This window comes from Panthera tigris, chromosome B4 (assembly GCF_018350195.1).
Source record: "Panthera tigris isolate Pti1 chromosome B4, P.tigris_Pti1_mat1.1, whole genome shotgun sequence".
NCBI lineage: Eukaryota > Metazoa > Chordata > Mammalia > Carnivora > Felidae > Panthera > Panthera tigris.
Genome location: NC_056666.1, coordinates 77,823,025 through 77,850,718, shown reverse-complemented (window position 1 = coordinate 77,850,718; position 27,694 = coordinate 77,823,025). Strand labels below are relative to the sequence as shown.

The 27,694-nt window shown below is 56.1% G+C and overlaps 1 protein-coding gene across 3 annotated transcripts; it reads left to right on the top strand.

The window, feature by feature from the left end:
• Positions 1–1,542: 1,542 nt before the first annotated feature.
• KRT80 (keratin 80) lies at positions 1,543–27,694 on the top strand. Of its 3 annotated transcripts, none has more exons than XM_015543481.2 (9): positions 1,543–2,234; positions 8,083–8,291; positions 12,641–12,701; positions 12,965–13,060; positions 19,653–19,817; positions 20,262–20,387; positions 21,024–21,244; positions 21,713–21,768; positions 27,564–27,694. In XM_015543481.2, the coding sequence occupies exons 1-9, from the start codon at positions 1,800–1,802 to the stop codon at positions 27,575–27,577; spliced, it is 1,383 nt and encodes a 460-aa protein (XP_015398967.2). In that variant the 5' UTR covers positions 1,543–1,799; the 3' UTR covers positions 27,578–27,694. The 3 variants fall into 3 exon arrangements, with proteins under 3 accessions (XP_015398967.2, XP_007073114.2, XP_015398940.2); XM_007073052.3 differs by lacking the exon at positions 27,564–27,694 and adding an exon at positions 21,905–23,829; XM_015543454.2 differs by lacking the exon at positions 27,564–27,694 and adding an exon at positions 21,870–21,994 and having other exon boundaries at positions 1,544–2,234.

Genomic DNA, 27,694 nt, shown 5'->3' with positions numbered 1-27,694 from the left:
TGACCTTAGACAGGCGCTGAACCCCTCTGAGCCTCAGTTTCGTCCTCTGTAAATTGGGGCTGATGAGAACTAACTCCTCTACCTCAAATGTCACGAGGATTCAGGGAGCTAATCCGCGTGAAGCATTCAGGACATACCTGGCGTGTTGGCTGTCATTTTGGCAGAGCCCCCATGCCACTGCCTGCATCCCCCGTCCCCACAGAGTACACGGGGGTGGCCAGCGTGGGGGAGGGCAGGCTGCTGAGGTGGACCATATGCCATACGGATACCAGGTCGGGGAGGCCGGGGTGGGCCATGCGGTGGGTGCCGAGTGGGGAATGGACAGCATGTGTCAGAAGTGGGGACACAGACACCATCACAGTGACCCGGTCACCCAGAAGTACCTCGCCGGCCCGCCCCCAACATCAGAGCTGGGAACTCGGCCTCGGGATAGTCGTGGCCTCGGGGCAGATTCCTGTGCCCTAGTGAGCCAGAAATGCCCACTCTGTGGGAAAGAGGTCTGGCCTGGGAGGCGGGAGGCCTGGACGGGGCCGTGTCATCCGGGCACTGGCTCTCATCTCCAGCCCGTCTCTTCCTTCAGTCCCGGAGGGGCTGAGAACTCTCCTACCCCTGACCCCCTGAGCCTCTCCTAGACACTCTCTCTGCTGGGTTTCCACGGCCCCAGAGTGGTACGCCAGGCCCAGGGAGGGCACACAGGGCCAGCCAGCCAGGGCAAGAGTGCCCAGGACCATCAGGCCAGGCAGGAAGGAAAAGCAGGCCCCAGAGAGCCAGCAACCCGGGAAGGGGAAGAGCAGGGGCTCTGGAACTGCAGCAGGGTGGCACGGAGGGGGCACTCTGGGCTGACTGAACTTTCTGCCGCCCTACCAGAGGTTCTCTGGGAACCATGGGGCATCTTTTCTATAGATACTTCATTCTGAAGATGAAACAGGGGGAGGAGAAGGGAGGACGGAGGAAAGGAGAGGAGAGAAAGGGCGGGAGGCAGGGCCACATTCCCACAGCCCTTGAGGAAGAGCTGCATGTGACCCCTGCCATCTCCTCCATTAGACCCCTGGGTCTTAGCCACCATTTACTGAGGGCTTCGTGCCCTGCCCTCTGCTGAGTTCCGTGCATACACCAACTCCCGTGGCGGTGGTATTTTCATCCTCGACACAGAAGTCAAATGACCTGCCTGAGCTCACAGGGGCGGCGGGCAGCCAAGCTGAGTCTGGAGCCCAGGCCTCACTTGGCCTTGGCCATACGTTTCCTCCCCAGCCCCTGAAGAGTAAGTTGTCCCAGTAGGTGCTCAATAAATGATAGATCAAAGGAGGGAAGGAGGGAGAGAGGGAGGATGACAGGAAGAGACGATAAGCCGGGTAGACTCTCAGGCAGCTAGAAAACAAGTAAGAAGGTGCTGTTTCCCAGTGTCAGGATGGCACGCTGCCCGGAATGGCTGCACTACACTCAGGGAGCGCAGGGCCCGCGCTTGCCTCATCTTTTCCAGAAGTATGTGAGCTCAGATACGTCAGCCTTCAGGTATGCAGTGAGGTCTGTGGTGAGAGGCGCGCTCTCTCTCTCTCCTCGCTCTCCTTCCTCCTCAAATCTGCCCTTCCCCTGCAGCCACCCATCCCACCCAGCCCGCCAGCCAGCCCAGCCAGCCCCAGCTCCATGGAGGGGGGGTGGGTGGCTGTGAACAGCCCCCTCAGGCAGGCAGGTCTCAGGCCCTGGAACGAGCTGGGTGCGTGGTGCCGGGGGAGGGGCGGAAGCATCGCATCATCTAACAGGTTGGTCGGGCTGGGAGGCGTCCCGCCCTCCCGGAGCTAATGAGCACTGTAGGACAGGTGTTTGCTCCTCAGTCCCCAGCCTGCCCTGCCTGCGACCAGAGCCAGCTGCCCGCCACCCCTCAAAGGCTCACTCACACCCCCGTGCCCTCCCGAGTCCCGGGCCCGGGGGCCGCGATGGCCTGCCGCTCCTGCGTCGTTGGCTTCAGCAGCCTTAGCAGCTGTGAGGTGACCGCTGCGGGCGGCCCCCGGCCTGGGACCTCGGGATGGGGCAGCTGTGGAACCCCCGGGCCAGGCTTCAGCTCCCGCAGCCTCACGGGCTGTGGGCCGGCCGGCACCATCCCCAAGGTAACCGTGAACTCCAACCTGCTGGTGCCCCTGGACCTCAAAGTGGACCCAGCCATCCAGCAGCAGAAGAACCAGGAGAAGGAGGAGATGAAGGTCCTCAATGATAAATTTGCCTCCCTGATTGGCAAGGTGAGCAGATGTGGGGAGGGGGGGTTCCCAAAAACTAAGGACCTTCAGACCTTGGCAGGTGGCTGAGCTCTGTATTTCTGGAGCATCCTGCCCCACCCCTGACCCCAGCCAATGAGGAGCCGGCAGGCTAGGTCTGAGCAGAGTGATGGTGAGGGAAGTCCCTGAGCTATCCTAGCACTGGGGAAAAAGAGGCCCCAGGATGGCTCTAAGGGATGTTTGGATAATGATGTGCTTCATGGCCTGGGGTCACTGACACCAGGGAGGAGCTCTAAGTGCGGCCAGAAGGATACCCTCTCATAGGAACAGCAGATGGAGGCATGCTTGGCCGTCCTACACCAAGGCAGGTGGACAGAGGAGATAAGTCCCCAAGTGCATGCTTCACACCGGGCCTTGGCCCTGCTCAGCTCCTGGAGACGTGCCAGCAGGGCCAAAGGGGCATGTGCGGCCTCCAGAAGGAGGCTTCAGGGTAGGGATGCCGAGGTACCATGTCAGGAGATAAGAATGCAGAGATTGGGTATTGCGAGTCAGAAGCAGACAGGCAGCCAAGCCTCCCCAGCACCCACGTGAGAGAGGGAGTGAGTCCCCAGCACCCAGACTTCCTAGACCCCACTGCCATGGCTGGTGTGCTGGTCCGGGGGCACTCCTGTCCATCTCTGCCCCAGGGCAAGGGCTTCAAGAGCTCTGAGAAAGTCCCGTCCACCTCCCAAGCCCACTCCTCATTCACCTCCTCCAGGAGACCTCTCCCGATCAGCCCTCCCTGGGCTCTGCACCCCCTGCCCTGCCCAGAAACGATGATCACAAAAGTAACAGCTGCATTCACCGCTTACTACAGGCCAGCCTCTGTGCTGGAGGCTTTACAGATATATCTCTACTTCCCTCGACAACCTTATGAACGCAGTCATAATTTTAGGCCCATTTTACAGATGAGGAAAATTCAACGTCTCCCTCCTGCTCAGTAAACCAGAGCCCCATCCTTCTGCCCCTGCCTCCATCTTTCTCTGCACTTGGCCTCCCTGCTTCGGTGCTCCTCTGCACATGGCTAGTGTCCCCCATCAGGTGGGCGTTCGCGGAGAGGGGCAGAGGGAAGAAAGTAACGGGCATGGAACACCTGCTTGTGCCCAACTCTCTGCGGGACCTTTGCAAATATGTGTCCTTTAGCCCACACAGCCACACTCCCCCCGCGGCTATGTCCCCTGCTGTAAAGATGAGGAGACAGCGCCCAGAGGTTAAGCCCCTTGACCAAGGTCACATGACCACCTAGTGTACAGTCTGGACTCGGGTTTGTTTCCTGCCGCCCCCGCCCCTCCCCCCACAGCTCATGTGCCCAGACCAGCATTCCCGTGCCCACAGCCGGGGTGGCCGCGGTGGGGAGGGATGAGGAGGGAAACGACAGCTGGAGAAGGACAACCATCCACTGAGGTGGCACATTCCCTCCCCCCGGCCCCCGCCTGGCCGGTTGTGCAGAGTCCCGTGCTGCTGGGCCGTGTGCCCTAGGAAAACAGCCTGCTACCCTGGGGAGGCAGGTCCCTGCACAGCCACCTCCTCTCGAAACCCGCTCTAATCCCTTAAAAGGAATGCTTCACGAGCTATGTAATTTGGCTCAGATGGGTGGCTTTTCTCTCTGAATGCCAGGGCTGATATCACCTTATGCCTCTGCCATGGGGACAGGAAAGGTACATAGGCACAGGGAAGGGGCCCAAAGGGTTGGGGTCCTGTGCCCGGGGCCAGGGCGACGCCCTCTAAGGTCTTCAGCAGAACTGGAGCCTCCCAACCCGAGAGACTTGGCCTTGAGATGGATGTTCTTCAGGGTAGAACGCAAGGAGCCATGGGTGCTAGCCTCTTGGGGACCCTGATCATTGGGGCCAAAAAGCCCCAGCCGGCCCTCCAGCTCCCCAGAGAAGGTCTGTGAGCTCAGTCTGTTAACTCGTGTCCCTTCCCATCTCCTTGCAAAGGCCTCCGGGGCCCAAGGGAAAGCCCCATTTCTGGATTTGAGTCCTGGTGCCACCTCTGACCAGCTGTTCAATCTCGGGCAAATTATTTAACCTCTCTGTTTCTCAGTACACATCTGTGCGGTCGTCTCGTCAGGATCAAATGGGGTAATTTTTGAAGAGCATTTATAAAGCACTTACCATGTGCCAGGTGGGTTCTGTGTGTTAAATTTAAAAATCACATAAATGGGCCCAGCCCAGGGAGCTCTTGAACCCTAGGCAGGAGCCTGAGGGAGGGAGTGGGGAGAGCTTCGTGGGTAACAGCACAGCATAGGGCTAGAAGGAAACATATGGGCCCAGCGGCGAGATGCCATAACCAATGCAGGGGTGGGGGCTCTAGGCAAGGAGCAGGAACGGGCAGAGACCCTCCAGCTTTACATCCCCTCTGGGCCCTCTGAGGCACCAAGTGAAATCAGAGAGCACCAAGGAAGAGAAGGAGGAAGAGGATGGGGGGATGACCCCCCAGGAGTCGGCCAGGGGTCCCTGGAGCAGTGTTATTTCTTCCATTTGCAGGCTCTGTTTCCTTGAGCAAGCTACTCGCCCTCTCTGAGCTTCAGATTCCCCTGCCTGCTCTGCTCCTGCTCTGAAAGTGGCCCTGAGCTGTGCCCAGCAGGACGGGGACAGATACAGCCCAGAGAGGAGGAGGGGGAGTGAGCAGAGGCAGCAGGGGGGAGAGGAGGCTGAGGCAGGCAGGGAGAGGCATGCTGACCACCAGCAGAGGCAGCCGGCCAGGCACTCTCACCCTCACATGCAGACAGCAGAGGGGATGGAGACAGGACAAGAGAAAGGGCAGCCCCTTTCTCTTAGTACCCCTTAGTACCCCTGAGGGAACCTAAGAGGGGTGGTGAAGTGCCTGGAGACAGAGCCATGGGCACAATGTCTTCCCCAGGCCTGTGGGGCCTCTGGAAGCCTCTGGAGCCATCAACCTGCCTGCACACAGAAGGGCACGAGCCAGTGTTGCCTGGAAGGCAGGGGATGTGACAGCCCCACCTCCCCACCACCACCACCCATGTGGGGAGAAGGACCTGCCAGCCCCAGAGTCACCTCTATAAGCTCACCCGCTGGGACCGTGAGCTGGGGATCCAAATCCTCCTCCCCAGAGGCCCTTAGCCGGGAGCCCCAGCCTGGCCTGTTCAGGTTCCTCTACCAACAGGACGTGTCTCCCCACCCTGGCTGGGCCTACTGCTCAGCCGGGCAGTGGAGTTGGCTCACAGTGAGTTCCGTGCTGCCGGGCTTCAGTGTCTTCATCTGTAAAATGGGATGCAGGTAGACCAGGGCTTTGCTCTCCGAGGCCTCTCCTAGAGCTGCCACCTGCAATCTAAAGCCGGGGGGTGGGGGTCATCCAGAATAGGGAGGAAGGGGAGTAAGAGGTGACTGTTCAGCAGCCTTGACAGGTTAGGGGCAATTAACTGGTTACCTGGCCCTCCCTAGGTCTTTGTGGCAGAAAGGGAAGAGCCTTTGGGCAGGGGAGATTCTGGATGGGGGATGAGTTTCCATCCCCTCCCACCGAGACAACGAGAAACCACCCCCCTCCGGAGGCAGCAGGGAAAAGGACTGCTCCATTTGTCACAACCGAAAGTGGCCTCTGGCTGGCCTGCCTGGTCACATGTACAGCAAGCGTCTCCCAGCAGGCTCAGAGCGAAGCATAGGAAATGGAGGTTAGGCTAAGGGAAGGACTTCCTGGTGTACAGGGGTTTTTGCTGCTGATGGGTGGAGGAAGGAGTCTCACATCTCTGCTCTCACCTCACCCTCAGTGTAAACACAGGGCTCTGGCTTGTCAAAACAGACGGAAGGTGGAGTGAGCAAATAGCGCCCCCACCAGAGATCCCTTCCACACACACGAGTAGGACCGAAACCTTCTGCGCCTCCGTCCCTCCTGCACCTGTTTGGCTGTGACAACAGCAGACGGCAGGCTCAGGTTGGCTGTAGGCAGAACTTACCAGGACAAATGGGAGCTAAGAAAGGAAATGACGGCACGGCCTACCGGGCCCCATGGCCCAGTAGCCCAGCTGGTGTTATCTAACACAAATGTCACAGGGGACTTCTCAAGGGTATTACGGTCTCTCAGAAAACCCAAGAAGGTGGGCAGGGCAGAAAGAAAGAGGAGGACCCACCCAGCACCCAAATTCAAAAGAAACAGGGAGTCCACGAAGGTCCAGAGTGGGCGGGGGCATCAGACGGGACCGTCTGGGAAGCTTGACCACCAAGTCGCCACGTGATCCTGGACAAGTCGCTTGACCACCCTGGGCCCTCACCTCCTTCTTTATAGGTGACGAGCACAAACCAGCTGATCAAAAGGCTCCTGGCTATGATTCTGGCTCTTTCAGCTATGATTCTGAGAGCTGGTGCCAGCAGTGGTCAGGGGAGCGGCCAGCTACCTGCTTGCGGTCAGAGGGAACGTCACCGGGCTGGTTATCTATCACAGCATCCCCGTGACAACAGCCTGCCTGTCCAGGAGCCAGGCCCCTGCCATCTCTCCCCGCTGCCCCTGTCGTGGGCACCAAGTTGTAGGGATCCCACGAAGGGACCAGGCGGCTCCCAGTCTGACGGGGAGGGTGGTAGGTCTGGACAAGTAAGGAGCAGGTGACCTGAGAACCCTGTAAGGAAAGGAAGGGGGGCGTCTTTTGAGCTGTGAGGCTTCCTGCAGGAGGGGTGCAGGGAACGCATACAGGAGGGGCAGGGATGGTGGAAGAGGAGGGGCAGAGAAAAGCTGGAGCCCCGAGAGGACAGGCAGCCTGGGAGAAAGCCGGGGGCCCCCTCAGGCTGCGCTGGGCTGGACTGGGTGGAGGGAAGGACAGGATTCAAGAGGGATCCCGACAGCGCACGGTGGCTGGGGTGGGAGCCGCGGGAAGCCCTGCATCAGTGTACGAAGGAGGCGGGATGGAGGCGGTTTGAGAGAGGCCACTGTGCCCAGAGCCTGCCCAGTCGTCACCCTCTTGGCAAAACTGGCCCCAACTAGAGGCAGAAACCATTCCGGGAAAGGCAGGTGGGTCCCAGGGCCCGCAGCGACTCCAGCAGCAGACAGGGGCCACATGTTGTAGGGGGTAAAAGATCCTAAACCCCAACCGCCTGGATTCCACACCTGGCTCTGCCACTTGCCAATTTTGTGACCTTGGACAAGTTACTTAACCTCTCTGTGAAGTGTGGCGGAAGATAACCGTACCCAGCCCGTCAGGTTGCTAATGAAGCAAAGATGCCAAGCACATAGAACAAGGTTCCAGCACACAGTAGGGGCCGCGGAAACATTAGCTAGTAGGACTGTTCCAAAGCGCCTCCCCGGCTTCCTCTCCCAAATAGCCCCGAGAGGCGGCCAGGGCAGGCCATCGCATCCCCAACTACTAGCTGGGGAAACTGAGGCTTGGAGAGGCTACAAGCCCAGAGTTGTCGAGAGGATTACCATTTCAGTACTAACCAGGCCCTCCCCTGCTGAGTTTCCAAGGCAAGATGAGACTAGGCTTGTCAGGTGAGGGGTGGGGGGGGACGGCAGACGGGCCTCTGACACCCTACGTTCCCTGGGTCTCCCACCCAAGCCCCAGGCGGGCGTGGAGGGCCTCTCACATCATTGGCACATTCAGCCCCTTCCCTCCTCTCTCTGACCCCGCTCCTCCCCTAGGAAATCTTTGCTAATTGGCCCCGCCTCTCTCTGATGCCTCACCTTATCTCTCCATCTTCTGTTGGAACCATCAGTAAGTGGAGATGTGATCTGAATGTGCCGAGCGGGGCCCGGGGTGGCGAGCACAGAGCAGATGAGCCACCACTGTGCAGGGAGGCCCCCATGCAGGCAGGCGAGCTGGCCCTGGGTGCCCGCGCACAGCCTGTCTGCACCCGACCCTCACACCGCTGCTCCCCTGTTCTTCCAGGTGCAGGCCCTGGAGCGGCGCAACCAGCTGCTGGAGACCCGCTGGCACTTCCTGCAGGGCCAGGACTCCGCCACCTTCGACCTCGGGCACCTCTATGAGGAGTACCAGGGCCGGCTGCAAGACGAAGTACGCAAAGTGAGCCAGGAGCGGGCCCAGCTGGAGGCCAACCTGCTGCAGGTGCTGGAGAAAGTCGAGGAGTTTCGAATCAGGTAGGGCGCGCCTTACAGGGGCCGGGGGCAGAGACTGATGGGGTGGAGGGGTGGGGGGAACCTGCACTCAGACGCAAGGGCCAGGGCACCAAGCCACGAAAAGAGAAGACTTCCTTGAAGAACATTCCCTTCCTAAGACTGACTTACTGAGGACGTACTATATGGCAGCCAGCATTCTAAATATTGGGAGGATATGACAGTGAACCCACAGCAACCTTTCCAAACGGTGGCCATGCAACAGAGTCAGTCTTGCACTGGCTGACAGCTAAGCACCCGGGCACCATCGCAGCCCCCGTCCCCTATCCCTTCCTCTTCTGCCCGTAAACACGCTCGCTCTCACCCACACATCCCACTGGCAATGGGAAGTGGTCACCAGCTAGAGCGACAGATGGGCTCCTGCCTTGGATACGGTTTGAAAATTCGATCTCAGTGGGGGCTGGAAAGGGAAGCAGGTGCAGGCAGGAGGCAGACATGGCGGGGTTTGGTGGAATAAAGAAACAATCCCCTGTAGGTGACACGTGCCTGACCTCAGTGGTCACCTTGCGATCTCAAGAGACGAGGGAGCCCCAGCCCCAGCCCGCGAGACGCTTATGAACCAAAAGGGGCTCCCTCTTTGCCTCCATCCCCTCACTAGGTCCGCGACCGCGGGCAAGTTGCTTAACGTCCACACCTCATTTCCCCCTGTGTGGAGGGGTGATGGTGATGCTGAACCAGCCTGAGCCTGGTGTGAGAAGGCAGAGGGCTCATCATGGTGCCCGGCAGCCAGACATGCCAAGTCTTCTGTCCCCTAGAAGGCTGAAGTGGCCGTCACACGGTAGTGACCTTGACACAGGTTTGCTGAACCGAACTGGGCAGTCTGGAAAGGCAGACCAGGCGGTTGGGTAACTCAGAGGGGAGGTGACATCTTTGACCAGATAGTGGGCAGGGATTCCAGGACGAGGGAGGCTGAGACAGAGCAGAGAGGTGCCCCTTCCTGTGGTCCGGTCTCCTCTGGAGGAGGGGGTGTGGGGCGGGAGGCTCCTGAACCCCTCCCCTCACCTCCTCCAGCACTTGGCCCAGCCCCAAAGCCTTGCCAACCCAAGGCGAGGCCTGCAGTCTTGGGAGAAGCCAGCCAGGTGGGGCTGGAGCATAGAGCACCCTATCGGGAGTCCAGGGGTCTGGACTGTGGCTCAGCTCTCCCACCACCTCTCTGTGTGACCTCCCGTGCTCAGGCCATATTCAGGGGAGATGCTCACATGGGAAGCTCTCCCCATTCTAGAGGCCTCAATTTCCTCATCTATCAATCTAGATAGAACTTCTGGCCAACGGGCATGATCTGCAGCCCTGGCCAGGGCTCATCCTCATGGTTGAGCCCCTTTGTGCCTAGGGGCCACCTATCCCCAGCCCTGCCCTACCAGTTCCTATGGAAACCCATAGAAACCCTCACTGCCCATTCTGGGCTGCCTGGCTTCAATGTCTGACCATGATGAGGAGAACAGGGTCAGCATACCAGAACCCAAGACTCTATTCACTGATATCTCGCCAGTCTTCGGCCCCCAGAGAATCAGAGAATGGCCGGATGGGGGCCTTGGATCTTCCCTTCATGGGGAAGGAAACACAGCCCCAGAGAGGGCAGGGAGTTGTCCTCAGTCACACAGCCATGCACGCTAAGTCCCATGTCTAACCCAGCCAGCCGCAGTACAAGGCCTGCTCCTGTGAGTCCAGCCAGATCACATCCATGGAGGCGCTTTGTAAGTGGAAGTTCTGTACAAACACTACTTGTTGTTTTAATCTGGCTCAGCCTCCTCGTTTGGCCTGCTGCCTGCCTTCCATCTGCTACCTGAGCTTGCTGTTTGGGCTCAGGGCCTCTCTTCCCCTCTCTGGGTAGGGAACCCACCAGGGTTGAGGAAGATGAGTTTGGAGGGCTTCTCCGGATCTGCAGGCCAGAGCCAGGGAAGCTCCAGCCTGGCTGTGCAGAGCCCGGGGGCCCCCAGGAGCCAGGAGATGCCAGGCCAAGCCCTAACAAGGAGGGGTGTGCCCTGCCTCTATAAGGCCGATGAGATCAGCTTCACTTCTGGAAATAAACAAGTTGGGGGGGGGGGGGCGGGTGCCGGGGTGGGTGTGACAAGCTGAAAAGGGCTGAGAAGGGGTTTGGGAATTGGTGGCTGGCAGACTGGCAGGGGATTGGGAGTGCGGCGGGGGAGATGGCATTTACCCAAGTCTCCATGAGGATGGAGACTTCCAAAAGCTTTGATGTAGCCAGGACCCCAAGGATCAGCTAGCTAACTCTTCTATTTATTAAGGATGAAGCAGGGGCCGGGCAAAGCCTCTTGGGAAACCACTTGCCCAAGGCCACACAGCAAGTGACTCAGGGGTACCATGTACAATTGTGCAAGAGGTTCACTGCACAAAAGCATCTGGTTAAGGAGGTGAACTAGGGCTGAAATCCAATGGAGTTGGTGAAGAGGGAGGAGGGAAGCCTATACAAAAGGATGGAAAGGGGAGTGAGGAGTAAGGAGGAGGTTTGACACCTCAGAGAACCCCCACTGGACAGCTCTCCCCACGATCCTGCCCCCAGGCAGGCAGAACTCTGCTATCCAGATGGGAGGAGAGAGGGAGAGACCCTTGAGCACTGGGCTTATGTGGAGAGGGCCAGTCAATGAGGGGCTTCTCAGCTTGGGACTTCCTCAGCGGTCACCAAATTTCCAGTGGGAAGTCTGGGAAGGAAGTGCAGAGAACCACCCACACTCCCTCTGCAAAGAGGCCTCCCACGGTTTTTGTCTCCAGAAATGCTAGAGGCCAAGGCAGAAGGGTTGGAGGACGGGGCCTGGCGTTAGATAGAGCAGAGCTCCGGTAATAATAATAGCTTTAGCCGGTACCATGCACTTTGTAAACACTCCATGTATTAACTTATATAACCCTCGTGACATCACTGTTATCATGACCGAGGCGCACGCAAGTAGCTTCTTCAAGGTCACGTGGCTAGGGAGCGAGGAGCCAGGATCTGAGCCCCAGTAGTGTGGCTCTGGAGCCTGCTTGCACAGGAAAGAGTGTAAGTAAACTTCCCGGGCTTCCCGGGCTCTGCTGGGCCCCAGACTGCAGGCCAGTCTCCCTGGCCCACCCTCCTCCCCACCCCCACGACCTGCATCCTAAGAGCCCCCCTGCCCTGCAGACAGACTCTCGGAAGCCAGGGCAGTGGCTGAGGAGCCGGTGTGTGCTCAGCACACGGAGTTTCAGAGACCCCGTGCCCAGCGGGCTCTTGTTGGCTTGGGTCCACTCCCCTGGGTTTCTCAGGGAGGCTGGTGGAAAAGAGGGAGCCGTTCCAGCCAGCTGCTGTGGGCAATGGGTGACGCTGCCTCCGTGAGGTCAGGGACCTGGGAAGGCGGGCGGCTGTAATTAGAGCCGCCAGTGATTCAGGCATTCCCTGGGGAGGAAGGATGAAAACAGGAAGCACAGAATCCCCACATCCACCCATCACCCTCAGCCCCAGGGGCCAAGATTAGAGGCAGGGGTTAAGATCAGTGACCCAGAGATCCCGTCTCCCATCCAGCAACGTTCTTATTCCAAACACAAGGTGGGCCTGAGTAAGGAGGAGACAAATCTAACAAGAGAGAGAACCTACCTGCGTTGAGTTCTGACTCTGCAATATCTGTCATGCATCAGGGGTGGGCTTGGTCCAACCCCCACACGTGCACACACATGCAACTGCACCCCTGATAGACAGGCGAGCCGAGGAAGGAGGGCTTCACCTGCCCAAGAGCACACTGTGGGTCCCTCTGGCTGCAATGTCCACACTCTCCCCTCCAGAGGGACCATGATGGAATGGTGTCCTACCAGCGAGCAAAGCAGACGAGGTGGAGGGAGAGGGTGAGCGGTGAGCAGGCATCTTGGAGCAGACTTGACCGAAAGCACAGCTTGCTGGAAATGGAGATTCTTGGGGGGAGGAGATAGGGAAAAGAGGAGAGAACAAAGGATGAAAGGGTGCTGTGCAATCCAGAGAGGCTTCCTGAAGGAGGCGGATATGAGGAAGAGCCGGGAAGGGGGACAGATGCCCCCGGGAGAGGAGTGGCTGATCATCTGGAAGGAACGCGAGAATGGGGAGCAGATGTGCCTGCCTCCCCGGAGCCCGCACCACGTGTCATGGGCCTAGAAGGGATGTGTCACAGAAGATGAGGGGCTACATCCACCTGAGGCAAGGGCCGCTTTTTTTTCCAATTGGCACAAGGCACCGAATGGGACAGCAGAGGCCCTGAGCCCCACTGAGGAGAGTTCATCGTCCCCCGAGTTCCTGCCACATGCGGCTGAACGGCCTCTCTCTCTCTCTCTTTCTCTCTGCCGCTGCCTCGCCCCCCCCGCCAACCTCATCCCAGGTATGAGGACGAGATCTCCAAGCGCACAGACATGGAGTTCACCTTCGTCCAGCTGAAGAAGGTAGCCTACGCTGCATGTCCCAGGGGCTCCTTCCCCGTGGACCCTCCACCCTTGTCCCCTGAGGATCCCCCAGCAAAGCCCTCAGAGGCTTGAGTCCCGGGACCATAGACAGACACCGATATCTGTCCTCACCCTGCTGCTTCCCCCCCGGCACTAAGCTAGGGCCCCCCTGGAATCCACCCCCAGCTCCCTCAGGATGGGCACCCCTCTCCCGCCCTGGGACGCCGCCCTCCCGCATCACTCACCACTGCTCCCACCCTCAGGACCTGGATGCGGAGTGTCTCCGGCGGACCGAACTGGAGACCAAATTAAAAGGCTTGCAGAGCTTCGTGGAGCTGATGAGAAACATCTACGAGCAGGTGAGGAAAGGGGGCCGGTGTCCCACCGAGCCAAGAGCTCGGGGGAGGGAAGGGCGGCCAGCAACAATTTCCTCAACCCCTTCCTGCACTGCGGTCAATAATCCCACATGTCCCCACATCACTCATTTCGTGGAGCACAGGCAGGTTCCCAAGAGGCCTCTCTCTCAAGGAGAACCTGTTCCTTGGAGTGTGCTGGTGTGCAGAGGGCGTGTGGGGGACCGGTGCATCCAGGCGAGGGTTGGGAAGTGGCCTTAGGGGCAGAGAACCAGGGGGCCTTGACCAGCTGTCCTTATGGAACTGATCTCTTCCCATCACTGCAGCCTAAATGGCGGACACCCCCAGGCCCAGGTCTGAGAGGCACGCACTTCCCCCTCCCCTGTTTTGGGCTGAGGCAGAGAAGACCTGTAGTCAGATTCTTTGGTTCCCAGACAACGCTAGCTTCTGCCGGAACAAAAATGACCCAGGAAATGCAGACAGGGGAGCCTCCAGATCCCTTCTGATTTGTCCCGAAGTCCTCAGCTGAGCCTGGGGAGAAAACGGCCCTGCAAGGCCGAGGGCACAGCCAGTGCGGTCAGCAGATGGGCCCTGCTGCTGGCCGGGGACGCCGGCCTGGTCCGCGCCACTCTGCCTCCAGGGCGTCCTCTGGGACAGATGTTCTCCTCCCCACCTGCCCGGCCCATGAGCCCGGCCCATGACCAGGAATACACCTGGGCATTGCCAGAGGCACACCCACCCACCTTCTTGGTCCGTGCTCCATTTGGATTTAGCAGTTCTTGGACCCCAAATCCTGACTCTTCATTTCCACCCCCCCAATCTTGTGCCTTTGGGCAAATTATTTCTCCTCCCTCTGTCTCAGTTTTTTCATCTGTAAAATGGGCTGAGTCATAACACGAGGCCCATAAGGTTGTGCTGATTATTCAATGCAGTCATCCAGGTAACAAATGGCGATGGCAAGCCTACCGGCCCCCTAGCACCGATATCACAGCAGTGGGCACGATGGGCAAAGTCCACGCTCTCGGGGGCTACCTGAGAGCTAAGAAGGGACAGGTAATGCGCCAGTGAAAGAACATGTGAGCAAGATCGTTTGGGAGGGTGAAAAGTGCCAGGCTGCAGAAAGCCAGATGTGGTAGTGCTGGAGAGGGAGGGGAAGGTCAAGGATGGGAAGGGAGGGGCGGGGTCTCAGCGGAAGTGTGAGTGAGTGAAGGCCCCCTGGGGAGGTCCGGCCCAGGGGAGAGCTCAGTGGGTTTCGTGCAGAAGATCTGTGTAAAGCACCGAAGGCACGAGGGGTCTGGTGAGGAAGGGGAGAGGGAGAAGTGGCTGTGGCTAGGACGGAGCGGGCAGGGGTTGGCTTACACAGGGAGTTTGGAGCTCATTCTAAGAGCACCGGGCAGCTCCCGGGGGACACTGGGAGGGGTGGTACAGAGAGGGGAGGGGTCTGGCCTGTGCCGTCACGAGACCACCGTGCACACGGGGTGCTCAGTGTGCACGGCAATTGTTAGTGCGAGGTGCCTAGTCGGCGTCGGGTTGTAACGTCTGCGTGTCCACGGACTGCCGCAGGCTAAGTAGGCAACACTGACCCTGCGCTCCAAACTCTCCCCACGCCCGTGGGCCTCTAAGCTGGCACTCACAAAAATAGAACGCGAGCCACGTATGTGATTGTTTTTCCAGTAGCCACGTTTAAAAAAAAAAAAGAAGCGGAAAAATTTAATTTTAATAATACGATTCATTCGGCCCCGTATATCCACAATGTGATTATTCAGCATGTAATCGATACAAAAAAGTAAGAGGCTGTTTTACATTCTCTTTCTCATGCAACAGCTCATCTCCGTTCTGACTAGCCACATTTCAAGGGCGGGCTATCACACGTGGCTAGTGGCTACCCCAAGGGGCCAGGCAGGTCTAAGCAAAGGGAGGTGCCAGCCACAGCTGGCTCAGGGGCCAGAGAAGCACAGTGGGACGTGAGTAACCTCAGGAGGGCTGGACGCTCTAGTTTTGACTTTGAGCAGACACCAGATCAGCAAAGCACGGCTACAGGGGCGCCTGGGTGGTTCAGTCGGTTAAGGGTCCGACTTCGACTCAGGTCATGATCTCACGGTTCATGGGTTCGAGCCCTGCATCGGGCTCTGTGCTGACAGCCCAGAGCCTGGAGCTTGCTTCCGATTCTGTGTCTCCCTCTCTCTCTGCCCCTCCCCTGCTCACGCTGTCTCTCTCTGTCTCTCAAAAATAAATAAATGCAAAAAAAAAAAAAAAAAGCGTGGCTATGTAGCCCACCTCTGCATTTCAGAAAACAGGCCTTCCCTCTCCCAACACACACACACATGCACATACACACACACACACACACACACAGGCCAGGAAGCCTCAAAAGCGGATGACCAGGGGCTTCTCTGGGCCTCATCTATACACTGCAGCTGCCTGGGCAGCCCTCTGCCCCTCACCTCCCGGGGAGATTAGCCGAGGGATCTACTGACAACCCCCTGCAGGCAGGCGCCCCTCCTAAAATGCCGACAAAGAGAACCTGATGGGTCTAAGTTGATTTGGTGCCTGCTTGCCTGCCTTCATAGTGCCGGGGAGGCTGCTCCAGGAATATAGGCTGCTTTGCCTCCGGACATTTCACCCTGGTTTCATCACCTATCACAACAACAGTATGGTTAGCTACTGTTTATTGAGTACCTACTATATCCCAGGCACTGTGCTAAGTGTTTTCCAGGTGTAATCTCATTCACTCCTCATAGCAACCCTATAAAGGTAGGCATGATGATTAAGAGAGCACAAACTTCAGAGCAGCTTGGATTTGAATCCTGGCTCAGTAATTATGTGAGCTCCAGCACGTTCTTTTATCTCTCTCTAGACCCCAATTTCCCTATCTATAAAATGGGAAAATAATAGAGCCTAGCTTACTGGCCTGTTGTGAGGATCTATTTTGTTACTATACGCTAAAGCAGGGGCGCCTGGATGTCTCAGTCGGTTAAGCGCCGACTTCAGCTCAGGTCGTGATCTCGCGGTTTGTGAGTTCGAGCCCCGCATCAGGCTCTATGCTGACAGCTCCGAGCCTGGAGCCTGCTTCGGATTCTGTGTCTCCCTCTCTCTCTGCCCCTCCCCTGCTCACACTCTCTCTCTTTCTCTCTCTATCAAAAATAAATGAACATTTAAAACTCGCATATATATATGTATACATATATATATGTATACATATATATATGCTAAAGCAGTCAGAACAGTATCTCGTATATGGTAAATATTAAATGTTAGCTGGTTTCGGTTCTACAATTACACCCATTTTAGAGATGAGAACATGGAGGCTCAGAGAGGTTTTAAAAAACCTGGCCAGGATTGCACAGCTAGCAAGAGGTGGCAGCGTTCAGAGCCCAGTGCCATTAAGTACTCTATTTTACTGAGCGGCAGTCAATTACCCCCGCAGAGTCACCACCTCCCCTGACGCAGGAACCACAAAGAGGGTGGTCACGCACGTGGCAGTCTCCTCTGGCTCTGGCTCCGAAGAGAAGCTCTAAACTGCACACTGGCTCAATTGTTGCCAACTTGGAGGTGCACATGCTCTGTAGGGCCCATCCCGTGGAGGCTGCCTGCACACAGCCTGCATTGTTACGTCCTCTGCAGCCCAGCAGGGCCCAGCATGTCGGAACAGGTCTACAGATGTTCTGCACCCTCCGTTTCCTACTTCTGTTTACTGAGCTCATGCTTACTCTGCCTCTTTCCAGAAAGGGACTGAGTCTGCGCCATCGGCTCTGTTTGCCGATCCCTTCTCCCTCCCTCCCGACAGTGCGTTCTGACAGTGCCCTGGCCTTTTCCTGGCCCGTGACAAGGGCCAGCTCATGCCTGGGCTAGAGGGCTTTACGTGAAACTTCCTATGCCCACTGACCCCCCCCCAGCGTGTTGACCAAGGAAGCCCCAAAGCTGCACTCCCGAAACCATCCACAGCCAAGCCCTGGCTGGGATACTGGTTCCAGGTGGGAAATGTCAGCCTCCAGTGGTGACCTGGGAACAGCAGAAGTGGGACATGGGTCTGTAGGGACCATCAAGCTTATTCTGACAAAGGGTTGGGGCTTCCCCCTGCTTTTGCCCAGAGATCTTTGTTAAGTGCATTTGAAGAGCAATGAAAATCCTTCATCAGGAGACTTCAAGGGGCAGCTGGCCACCAGGCTCAGGGTCCTGCCAGCTCCGGGATGGGGACAGGTTGCCCCCAGCGGGCCTTCTGTACACCCACCACTGCCTTAAGCTTCCTTCTGCACGTTCCTTGTCCCCTGGGAGGCCGGCGGGTGAGGCTGGGCAGCCAGCAGACAGGGCAGGGGGGTGCCTTCCTCCTCTGGCCTCCAACCTCTCTGTGCATAAAGACAGACCGAGGCTCAGGAGGGGGCCCGAAGTCAGCAACGAAGTTCAGAATATGGTCACAAGACAAAAACTGAACGTGGATCCGAGCAGGTCTCACCAACTGCCAGTTTTCAGGAAATGCAGGGGGCACAGGAGCGGGTTTAACACCAGCACATGGCACAATCAGTAAAATCCAGACTGTGGGGCTTGCTACAAGGCAAGCAACCCAGTGTTTTCAGTAAGAATGGCGAGGCGACTGGGTGACTCAGTCGGCCAAGTGTCCAACTCTAGGTTTCAGCTCATGATCTCATGGTTCGTGAGTTCGGGCCCCATGCCAGGTTCCATGCTGACAGTGCGGAGCCTGCTCGGGATTCTCTCTTTCCCTGCCCCTCCCCCACTTGCTCTCTCTGTCTCTCTCTCAATAAAAGTAAATAAATAAACTTAAAAATTTTTATTTAAATAAGAAAAATAGCAAAAGAGAGAGAGACAGAGAGGAAGAGAGAAAGTTGGAAGGGTATCTATAGAATAAGAGAGACTTAGAGACATATGGCCCAATTGCACTAGAGGGACCTTCTTTGGATCCTGATTCAAACAAGCAAGCAAGACAGAGAGAGGGAATATATATATCTCAGAAAAATGGGAACAGGGACCAAAATTTGCTGACTGAGGCAAAGGTCAAGGGTGAACTGTGAATGCCAGTAGGAGTAATTGTGCCGTCTGTGCCCCACGCCCTCCCTCCCACCAAGTGAGCCCCACCCCTGCCTCCCAGGGGGCCCGCCCCCCTCCCTGCCACCTGACTCACTCTGTCTGTACAATGCTGGCCATGGACCCTCGCTCCTCCTTCCCGCACCAGTCCTGCCCAGGCCTGGGTTGTTCCGCACCTCCAGGGGAGGTGGCCCAGGGCCTGAAAGGTGACACCTTGCAGCCCCTTATGAAGACCCCTGTCCCCACCTGCCTCTCTCTATGTACCCCTAAGCATTCAGGCCGGAAGCTGTCAGGCTGCAGCCTGGGGCTAGAAAGATAGACCGGCTTCCGCCCCTGTCCCTTCCCCTCTAGGGGAGCTTAGCAAGAACAGCAAGGGCTCTTGGAAGGCAGTCTGCACGCATGGCTGTCTCCATAACCTCTCTGTGCCTCATTCTCTTTCCTGTCTGTGATCTGGGTCCTGCCAGCCTGGCGAGGATGAAATGTGAGGTCTGGAAAGCACTTAGCACATAGCCTGGCCCGTAATAAGCCCCCCGAGAGCTGTTACCACTTCCAGGGGTCTCTGAAGATGTGGGCTGACGTTTCCTTTTTTTTTTTCTTCTCTGACAAAGTGAGGGAGCAAGGGCAGAGGGAGAGAGAGAATCCCAAGCAGGCTCCACGTTCAGCGTGGAGCCCGACGGTGGGGCTCAGTCCCACGAACCGTGAGATCATGACCTGACCTGAGCCAAAATCAAGAGTCCGACGCTCAACCAACAGCACCGGGCTGGCATTTTCGAAGCAGAGGGAAGGACAGAGAGGAAGAAGAAAGAAGGACCCTAAAAGATGGGGAGAAAATGAAAATATCGAGGCTAAAGTGTGTTGTTGTGGGCAAGCTCCTCAGCCAGATTGGAGGGGGGGGGCGGGGGGCAGGTTGTGGCAAGTCTCTGGGGTGACTCTGAAGTCACCTCGGCCTCTGCCCCTGGCAGGGGAGCAAGGAGGACAGTTTGGTCAGCCTCCAGCCCCATTCCCGCCTCTCATCATTCATGGGCTCCCATTCCAATACTTATTCAACAAACAGTGTTCACTTCCAGATGTGGGGGGTGGGGTACAGAGAGGGCAGTGGCTCCCCAGGCCCTTGGGGAGCTCCCATCCAGAGGGGGAGGCCAGGCTGCATTACCACTGAGCCATGACAGACTAGAGGGGCCACAGCCTCCCCACCAGGCATCCCGGGCCTTTGTCCCATCAGCCAGGAGCAAAGTGTCCCACCCTGGGAGAGGTGGGGACACCGAAGAGAAATAGGCTTTCAGGATGAGCCTCTGGAGCCAGGAGTCCCTCACTGCCCTGTCCCCTCTACCCAGAGAGGGAGGCAACACTGGGTGAGTAGGGGCAGCGAGCTGCTTCCTAAGAGTCGGAGCTGAGGGCAAGTGGCCGAGAGGCGCCTATCACTGGGTCATCCCTCCGGGAGGCACAGAGCGTCACTCTCCACTCACCCTGGGGACTCAGGGACCACGGGGGTCTATGGCTGGCTGCGGGTGTGGTCCACCTCCACCAGCCCTGAGCCCCCGCGTCTGTGCCCGGCCAGGAGCTGAAGGACCTGACAGCCCAAGTGAAGGACGTGTCGGTGACCGTGGGCATGGACAGCCGCTGCCACATTGACCTGAGCGGCATCGTGGAGGAGGTGAAGGTCCAGTATGATGCCATCGCGGCCCGCAGCCTGGAGGAAGCCGAGGCGTACTCCCGGAGACAGGTGCGGGGCTGACTGAGCCGGGCGGGGAGGGGCTGAAGTCACCGGCAGCTCTGTGCGCTGACAGTCTGTGAGAGGGACGTGGGGAGCACAGGGACGGCGTGGGGAGCACAGGGGCGGCACAGCCGGTTCACGGGCAGGTGTGGACAATGTGAGAACCCAGCACTCCAGCACTGCCGGCCGAGAGCTGATGCGCTGGGGGACAGGTCACAGTCGATGCCCTCCAGAAGCCACCCAGTAACATCAGGCCAGGGGTGGGTCCAGCCAGAGTCAGGCGTGGAGGGGGTAGGAAGGCGAGGCTGGCCTAGGAGTGGTGGCTGCAGAGGAAGTGGAGCTGGGGAGGGGGGCGCTGGTAAGAGAGAAAGGGAGCAGCAAGGGGCAAGGGCAAGGGCACAGGGAGGGATGCAGTGAGCTGCCCCTCACTGCCACCTCCTCCGCGCCCTCCAGCTGGAGGAGCGAGCCGCCTGCTCAGCTGAGTTTGGGAACAGCCTCCAGAGCAGCCGCGGCGAGATCGCTGACCTCAACGTGCGCATCCAGAAGCTTCGATCCCAGATCCTCTCCACCAAGAGCCATGTGAGTATCTTGAGGCCCCTCCTGGGGGTGAGGCAGGGAGGAGTGCAGGGGCACACACTCTCTCACCCTCACGCACGGACACACGCAGACACATGCTCACATGCTGAGGGCATGCAAAGCACTGGGCAGGTCACTTAGCAGCTCTGTGCCTCAGTTTCCTCACCTGTCCTAAGATGGCTGTGAGGATCACGTGAGCATTGCATGTAAAGGTGCTCTGTAAACTGGCCAGCGCCGTGGGTATGGTGCAGAGCACCAGCACAAATACCCAGAACCCACCTCCTCCCTCCCAGGCCTCTGGCCAATGATACAGAGAAGAGAGCGGACGCCCGAGCCCAGCGTCCAGCCAGGACAAGCCTTAGAGCAAGGCTGCCCTCTCAGGACAGCTGAGACCGGCTCCCGGGGTGGGGGGTGGGGGCTGCAGAACTTCCCTCTCTCGTGGCCTCCGGAAAGGGTCTCCTTAGGTCTAACTGGACTCCCTCTTGCCTCAGGGCAACCCGGCACCACACCCAAGAATAAACCGCCGCAAAGCCCTCCCTGCTGTGCATACCTCCCCCTTGGACAGAGGTGGGCTCCCGGCCCACTCTCTCCTCCCGCCCAGTGCTCGCTAACCCCTTCCCTCTCTCGTCCTGGCTGCAGTGCCTGAAACTGGAGGAGAACATCAAGGCGGCCGAGGAGCAGGGGGAGCTGGCCTTCCAGGATGCCAAAGCCAAACTGGCCGAGCTGGAGGCCGCCCTGCACCAGGCCAAGAAGGACATGGCCCGGCAGCTGCGGGAGTACCAGGAGCTCATGAACACCAAGCTGGCCCTGGACATTGAGATCGCAACCTACCGCAAGCTGGTGGAGGGCGAAGAGTGCAGGTGAGGGCTGGGGCTGGCGGGGTGGGGCTGCAGGATGGACTGGACACGGGTCCCATGCAAAGCCAGCCTCCCCTTCCAGCAGGATACGTGAGCTGGGAAGACCTGGGGTCATGTCCTGGCTCAGCCACTTACAAACTGGGACCTTGGCCCATTCGTTAAATCCTGTTTCCTTATCTGGAAAAGGAACTGACCGTAACACAGCCTACGGTGGGGAGGATTGATACGATTCTGCATGCAAATGTCTGTTGTAATTAAGTGCTCAGTAAATGTTAGATACTTAGGCAGGGGAGAGGAAACAGAGGCCCAGAGAGGACAAACTGGCTAGCCAGGGTCACACAGCAGGCCAGCCCAGGACTGCGAATAACAGCCCAAGAACTGCCCTCCACCTGCCACTCCCCAGGGCCCTAGGCCCAGGGGGGCTTAAGCCACAGGCCCCCTTCACATCCTACCATTTCCCTCCTCCCCCAGGATGGACTTGCCTTCTACCACCATGGTCAGCGTTGTGCAGTCCAGATCCAGAACCGGTGAGTCCACTTGCCCTAGGAACCCCTGGTGGGGAAGGGGACACGGTGGGAGGAAGTCATGACCTTGAAAGCATCATTTTAAGTGGCTCCCAAACCTCCAGCCCCTTCCCTGCCCCACCCCTTATGTTCCCTGTAGCTGCCTCCAAGTCTGGCCTTTCAAGAGCCCCCTCCCGGATAAAGAAGAACAGAAAAGGCCCTGTGATCCAAATCACCGAAATGTCTGAGAAGTTCCTCTCGCAAGAGTCAGAGGCCTCAGAGTAAGGCAGCTGGACCCCAGGAGCCCAAGTCACCCCCCTGCAGCAGGAGGGACTTAAGCTAGACTCAAGAAAGCAGCTTGGAGCCTCTAGGTTGGGAGGGGAGGCAAACCTGACTCTGAACGAGACGGAGAAGGGTTCACAGCAGGGCCTGCTTTTTTGTGGGCTGCCTGGGGTGGCACAGGACTGTCGCCGGCTCTTGGGAATCACTCCACTCCATCTCGGTATTCCAGTCCCACCCTTCCAACCTCCTGGCCGGAGGTTTTCCCAACTGGGTAAACTGGTATCAGGGGTCAGTTTTATCACCACATCCTTGCTCTCCTGAGGCTCCTCCCCAAACAGAGGGCTCTAACCGAGGAATCTTTGACCCTTTCGCCCAACCCTTGCCCTAAACTTGCATCTCAAGCCTTGCCTTGCCTCTGCCCCAGGACTGAGGCGGGTGCCCTCGCTCACCCAGCCCCAGCCAGCCATGAATCAGGGGCTGGTGAGGACTGTTTGGGCACCCTCCCACATCTGGCGTTCCTGGGTGCTGAGCACCCCCGGGCCCCCCAGAGACCTGACAGTATTAGGGAGTGAAAGGAGGAAGTTCCCCAGGTGTGTGGGCCCTGAGCCCGGGGGTCAGCCCAGACACCTGTGCCTCTTCCCTCCTCCTGTGGGTCCAGTCAGAACTGGACAGGCTGCCCAGCCAGCTCCCGGCTCCTTCTCCAGAAGCTATTCTTGCCATGATAAACCCCCCGTGAGAGGGAAGTCCGATGGCAGCCTGGGACCAAGCAGGAGAATGTGGCCCTCCCCTCTCCTCCCTGCCATCCTGCGGTTCACCACCCTGCCCAGGATCCAAGCTCTCTGCACCCCCATCTCCCGCCTAGGTGTTTCCAAGCCTGGAACTTGGCCCTGGTGTGCCAGGCCCTGGAGACCCCTAGGCCCACCCCTATCATGAAACCCTGGGCCATTTTCCATGAATCCCACCTCTCGGGGTCTCTGTTCTCTCCATCAGGCCGATCAGATTGACCCTTCCCTCCTTTGTATCACTGAGGGGCCCAGGAACACCCCCGCACCTGTGGGGTGAGAGCCCCCTCCTCCCACCACGCCCACTCCCCTGCCTACAGTGGGGCCATGAAGAAGGCACAGTCCAGGCAGGTCTGGGAGCTTCTGAGCCCTTCAGATTGGGCGGGGGAGCTCCAGTGACAACCAAAAGGAATTCCGCGTCCAAAGAGAAGATCAGGGCTGGGAGGAGCGTTCTCTTTCCTCATCTTGGCTCTCACCTCTGGGGCTCACAGGGGGATCCTGGCAGCTCCAGCCCCCTGGGTCCACAAGCCACCCTCTGTCCTTCCCTCCCTTCTCCCTACCTGCCCTTGCCTCTCTCCACTGCTAGCCTCAGTCTTCCTTTCCTTCATCTCAATTTCCAGGACATGGTCCCCCAAGGCCCCTGCGAGGCCTCAAGGTCCTCCAGCCTGTGGGGGGCGCTGAAGGGCCACTGACTCTCAGGCTGGAGGAAACTCAGACATAGACTCATCCCTGAAGTCCCCAAAGGGTGCTGATTGCTGCTCTTTCTCTGCCTATTTATTGGTTTCCAAGGGAGCAAGTCTTCAGTGGGGATGCAAGGTATATAAAGTATATATATTATTTTTCATAACTTATGTGGCTTTTAACTTATTGCTTCCCTTCCTGTTTCTGCATAGTCAGTGCTATATTTACTATCTGGATAAACAACACATATCCCAGCCACCCCAGCTGGCTGGCAGACTATCTCAGGGCAGTGCCCCCTTCTCCCTCCAGGGGATGAATAAAATGCTGAGATTTGTCCGTGGAAAAAGCTGTGTGTCTGTTTTGATCTGTCTTCTCAGGATTGGCCAGTCACTCACTGATCTCATAGGTTGACCACAGGACTTTGGGGATCCTCCAATTATGGGGAAAGCGGTCCAGGGACTTATACCTTCAGACCAATGCAAACTTGGACACAAAAAGGTCTCCTGCCCCACCACCCTATAATGAGACTTGCCCAGTGTCAACCTACGTTCCCGACACCTCCTGAGGTATCTAGGCACCACGTGGCCGCCTCAGCAAGCACAGACAATGGAGGATTCCCCCCAAGCTCTTCACCGCGACCGTGGGGGTTGGCACAGCCCAGAATATATTCTGATGGGTACAGGCCTAATCCTGTCAATTCAAATTTTAGATCAACAAACAAGGATTCAAGGACCTTCTCCAAGCCCAGCCCTGCATTAAGGCACCCACAATTGTTCCCCACCCCTCCGTCTCAGGAAGCTCACAGTCAAGTCGAAAGATAAGCTATCTACCTAAGAGAGCCAGCCCGAACTTCCTAACCAAGTGAGAAGTCCAGGGAACCAGAGAATCAACACAGGCTTCTTGGAGGAAGAGGGGCTTTAAGTGAGCACGAAGGAGCTAGCTAGACAGAAGGAAGAGCAGGTGTCTCAATGACAGGAAGCTTGAGAGCAAAGAAGGGACTTTGAAGCGTTCGTGTCCTGGCTCACCCACTCACTGAGACCCCAGACAAGCGGAGCTTCATTTTCCTCATCTGTGAAATGGAGCATAGACCTCCCCTACTCACCAGATAGGGTGTTTGAGGATTTGACAAGATAGCTGTGTTCTTTCCTATCAGGAATACACATCCTTCATTTCCAGCACTCTGAACTATAACAGGATTGTGAGAAATGTCACTATTATTATAGCACGTGTTGTGGATTAAGCCCACTAGTTCGAATACCAAATAACAGGCAAAAAATGGGCCTCGGGCTGGCCCTCTTGGGGCACAGTACAGCCAGTCCCCCGGACTGGAAGTTCTGAGACTTCTGTTCAGGGTTGATCCATTCTTCCGAGGTTGATCCATTCTTCTGAGCAGAGCCCTCGAAATTCAGCAGAAACTGCTAGATAATCCACATTCCCATCTAGGAGAGGTCTAGAACTGAGACTAACTCACTCCTTACTCTATTCTATTACTTTCTGGATTATGACTTTCTAAATACTAATTTGAATGTCTGGATCTTAATATGAATTTCAGAGCCAAAAATTATACACACACTTGTTATTTCCTTCCTTCTGCTTTCTTTGAATTTATTATTTTTTTTTAAGCCGTCTCTGTGCCCAACTTGGGTCTCGAATTCATGACCCTGAGATCAAGAGTCGTATGCTCTACCAACTGAGCCAGCCAGGTGCCCCTGAATTTATTATTTTTACCATTTTCAACTTCTTGAGTTGAATGCTTTAGTTTTCTACCTTTCTTCTTTTTCAATATAAGATTCTTTGAAGACCATAGGTTTGCTTTTAAGAACCATTTTGACTGCTTCCTATTTTCCCATGTAGCATTTTTATCAGCATTTCATTAAAAAAAAACTTTACTCTTTAACTCATAAGTTATCTAAAAATTTCCCCACACCTGGGTCACTCATCTCCAGACATTTATTGAGCGCATACTTAGTCTGTGCCTAGACCTACATGGATGCTGAGGGAGACATTAGATTCACCCAACACTTATCCCTAACTATCTGCTTTAGCCATGTTTCACTTGCCTGCTTTGGTGCCTTTTATCCAGAAGACTCTCAACTCCTTGGGGGTGAGGATGGCATCTTATCACATCCCCAGGGCCTTGCACGGTGCCTGGCATGGGAGGTTTTCACTAAAAAGTGAAATTGATGACAGAATGAATGAACAGTGTACCTTCCCAACTGAGGCCTCCTGGCCTAAATGAGCCATGCAAGTGAGGGTGCGGCTCCTTGACCTTTGTATCTCCAGTGCTAATGCAATGCTTGGCACATTGAAGGAGCACAGTTAGTGCAGGAGGGAGGGAAGGAAAAGAAGGAGGGAGGGAAGGAAAAGAAGGAGGGAGGAAAGGAAGGGAGGGAGAGAGGAGGGAGAAAGAAAGAAAGAAAGAAAGAAAGAAAGAAAGAGGAAATAAAGAAAGAAAGAAAAGGAAAGAAGAAAGAGAACAAAATAAGAAAGGAAGAGAAAGAAGGAAAGAAAGAAAGAAAGAAAGAAAGAAAGAAAGAAAGAAAGAAAAGAAAGAAAAGGAAAGAAGAAAGAGAACAAAATAAGAAAGGAAGAGAAAGAAGGAAAGAAAGAAAGAAAGAAAGAAAAGAAAGAAAGAAAGAAAGAAAGAAAGAAAGAAAAGGAAAGAAGAGAACAAAATAAGAAAGGAAGAAAAAGAAAGAAAGAAAGAAAGAAAGAAAGAAAGAAAAGAAAGAAGGAAGAAAGAAAGAAAGAAAGAAAGAAAGAAAGAAAGAAAAAGAATTAAGTGCCGCTTTCCTAAAGGTGCATGGGAGAAGAATGAGACACAAACAAGTCAGCTGCAAGAGAAAGGGAGCAGAGGACGACAGTTTGGAAGGACGGTCACCGCGAGCAACTCCTCATTCTCATATTTATTGGGAAAATCATATAAATCACCAATAGACATAACTATTCATTATATTGTTTAAAGAGTGTTCTCGGGAGGAAAACAGAACTTGTTGAAGCATGTAGCGGGAGTAATCTATGGTTGAGCAAGCACAAAGAATCTGATTAGACCCATAACAGGTGGTCATGGTCTCTGAGAAAGTGGAGAAGTACGAAGAAACAGGCGGTGTTCCACCCTGAGCGGGCCAGGCGTTCCCAGCTGCTTGGCTTCAGCAACGTAAATCAACCGCCTCCCTGGAGAGACATTTCAATAGATGTTCTTCTTAGAGCTATCTTGTGTATTGTATAGTTCTAGTTAATGTTTTCCTCCAGTATTATGTCTGAGGGGCCATTACAAGGAAGGAAGAGGAAGGAAAGGAAAGGAAAGGAAAGGAAAGGAAAGGAAAGGAAAGGAAAGAAAGAAAGAAAGAAAGAAAGAAAGAAAGAAAAGAGGAAGAAAGAAAGAAAGAAAGAAAGAAAGAAAAGAAGAAAGAGAGGGAGGAAAGAAAGAAAGAAGGAAAGGAGGGAACAAAGAAAGAAAGAAAGGGAAGGAGGAAAGAAAAAAGAGAAAGGAAGGAAGGAAGAAAGGGGAGGAGGAAAGAAAGAAAGAGAAAGAAAGGAAGGAAGAAGAAAGAAAGAAAAGAAAAGAAAGAGAAAGGAAGAAAGAAAGAAAAGAAGAAAGAGAGGGAAGAAAGAAAGAAGGAAAGGAACAAAGAAAGAAAGGGAAGGAGGAAAGAAAAAAAGAGAAAGAAAGGAAGGAAGAAAGGGAAGGAGGAAAGAAAGAAAGAAAGAAAGAAAGAAAGAAAGAGCAAGCAAGCAGGAAAGAAAGAAAATTATTCTTATCTGCTGCACCTTTCTTACTCCCCCTCCCTGAGCAAGCTCCCTCCTTCCTCCTCCTTCCCACTCCCGCCCTCTAGAGGGATTCACTGAACACTTGGCCAAGGATGGACCCCTGCTCTGAGTAAAACAAAACCAAGCCCCTGCTTGGGTTGGGCTCTTTCTTCTCCTTGATCTCTGGTCCTCCTAACTACCTGTGAGACGGACAGGACAGGTATCGTTAGCTGAGGCCCAGAGAGGCCAATCACTATAACTTTGGTCATCCAGCAAGTGAAAAAAAAGCATTATGGTTTCATGGAACCATTTTTTTACCTGCAGACTGTGTGCCATAAGGGCATGAAAAATGACCAACCCCAGGAGTTGGTGAAATGGAGACTAAAGACCCCCACCTTCAGGGGCGCCTGGGTGGCTCAGTCGGTTGGGCGGCCGACTTCGGCTCAGGTCATGAT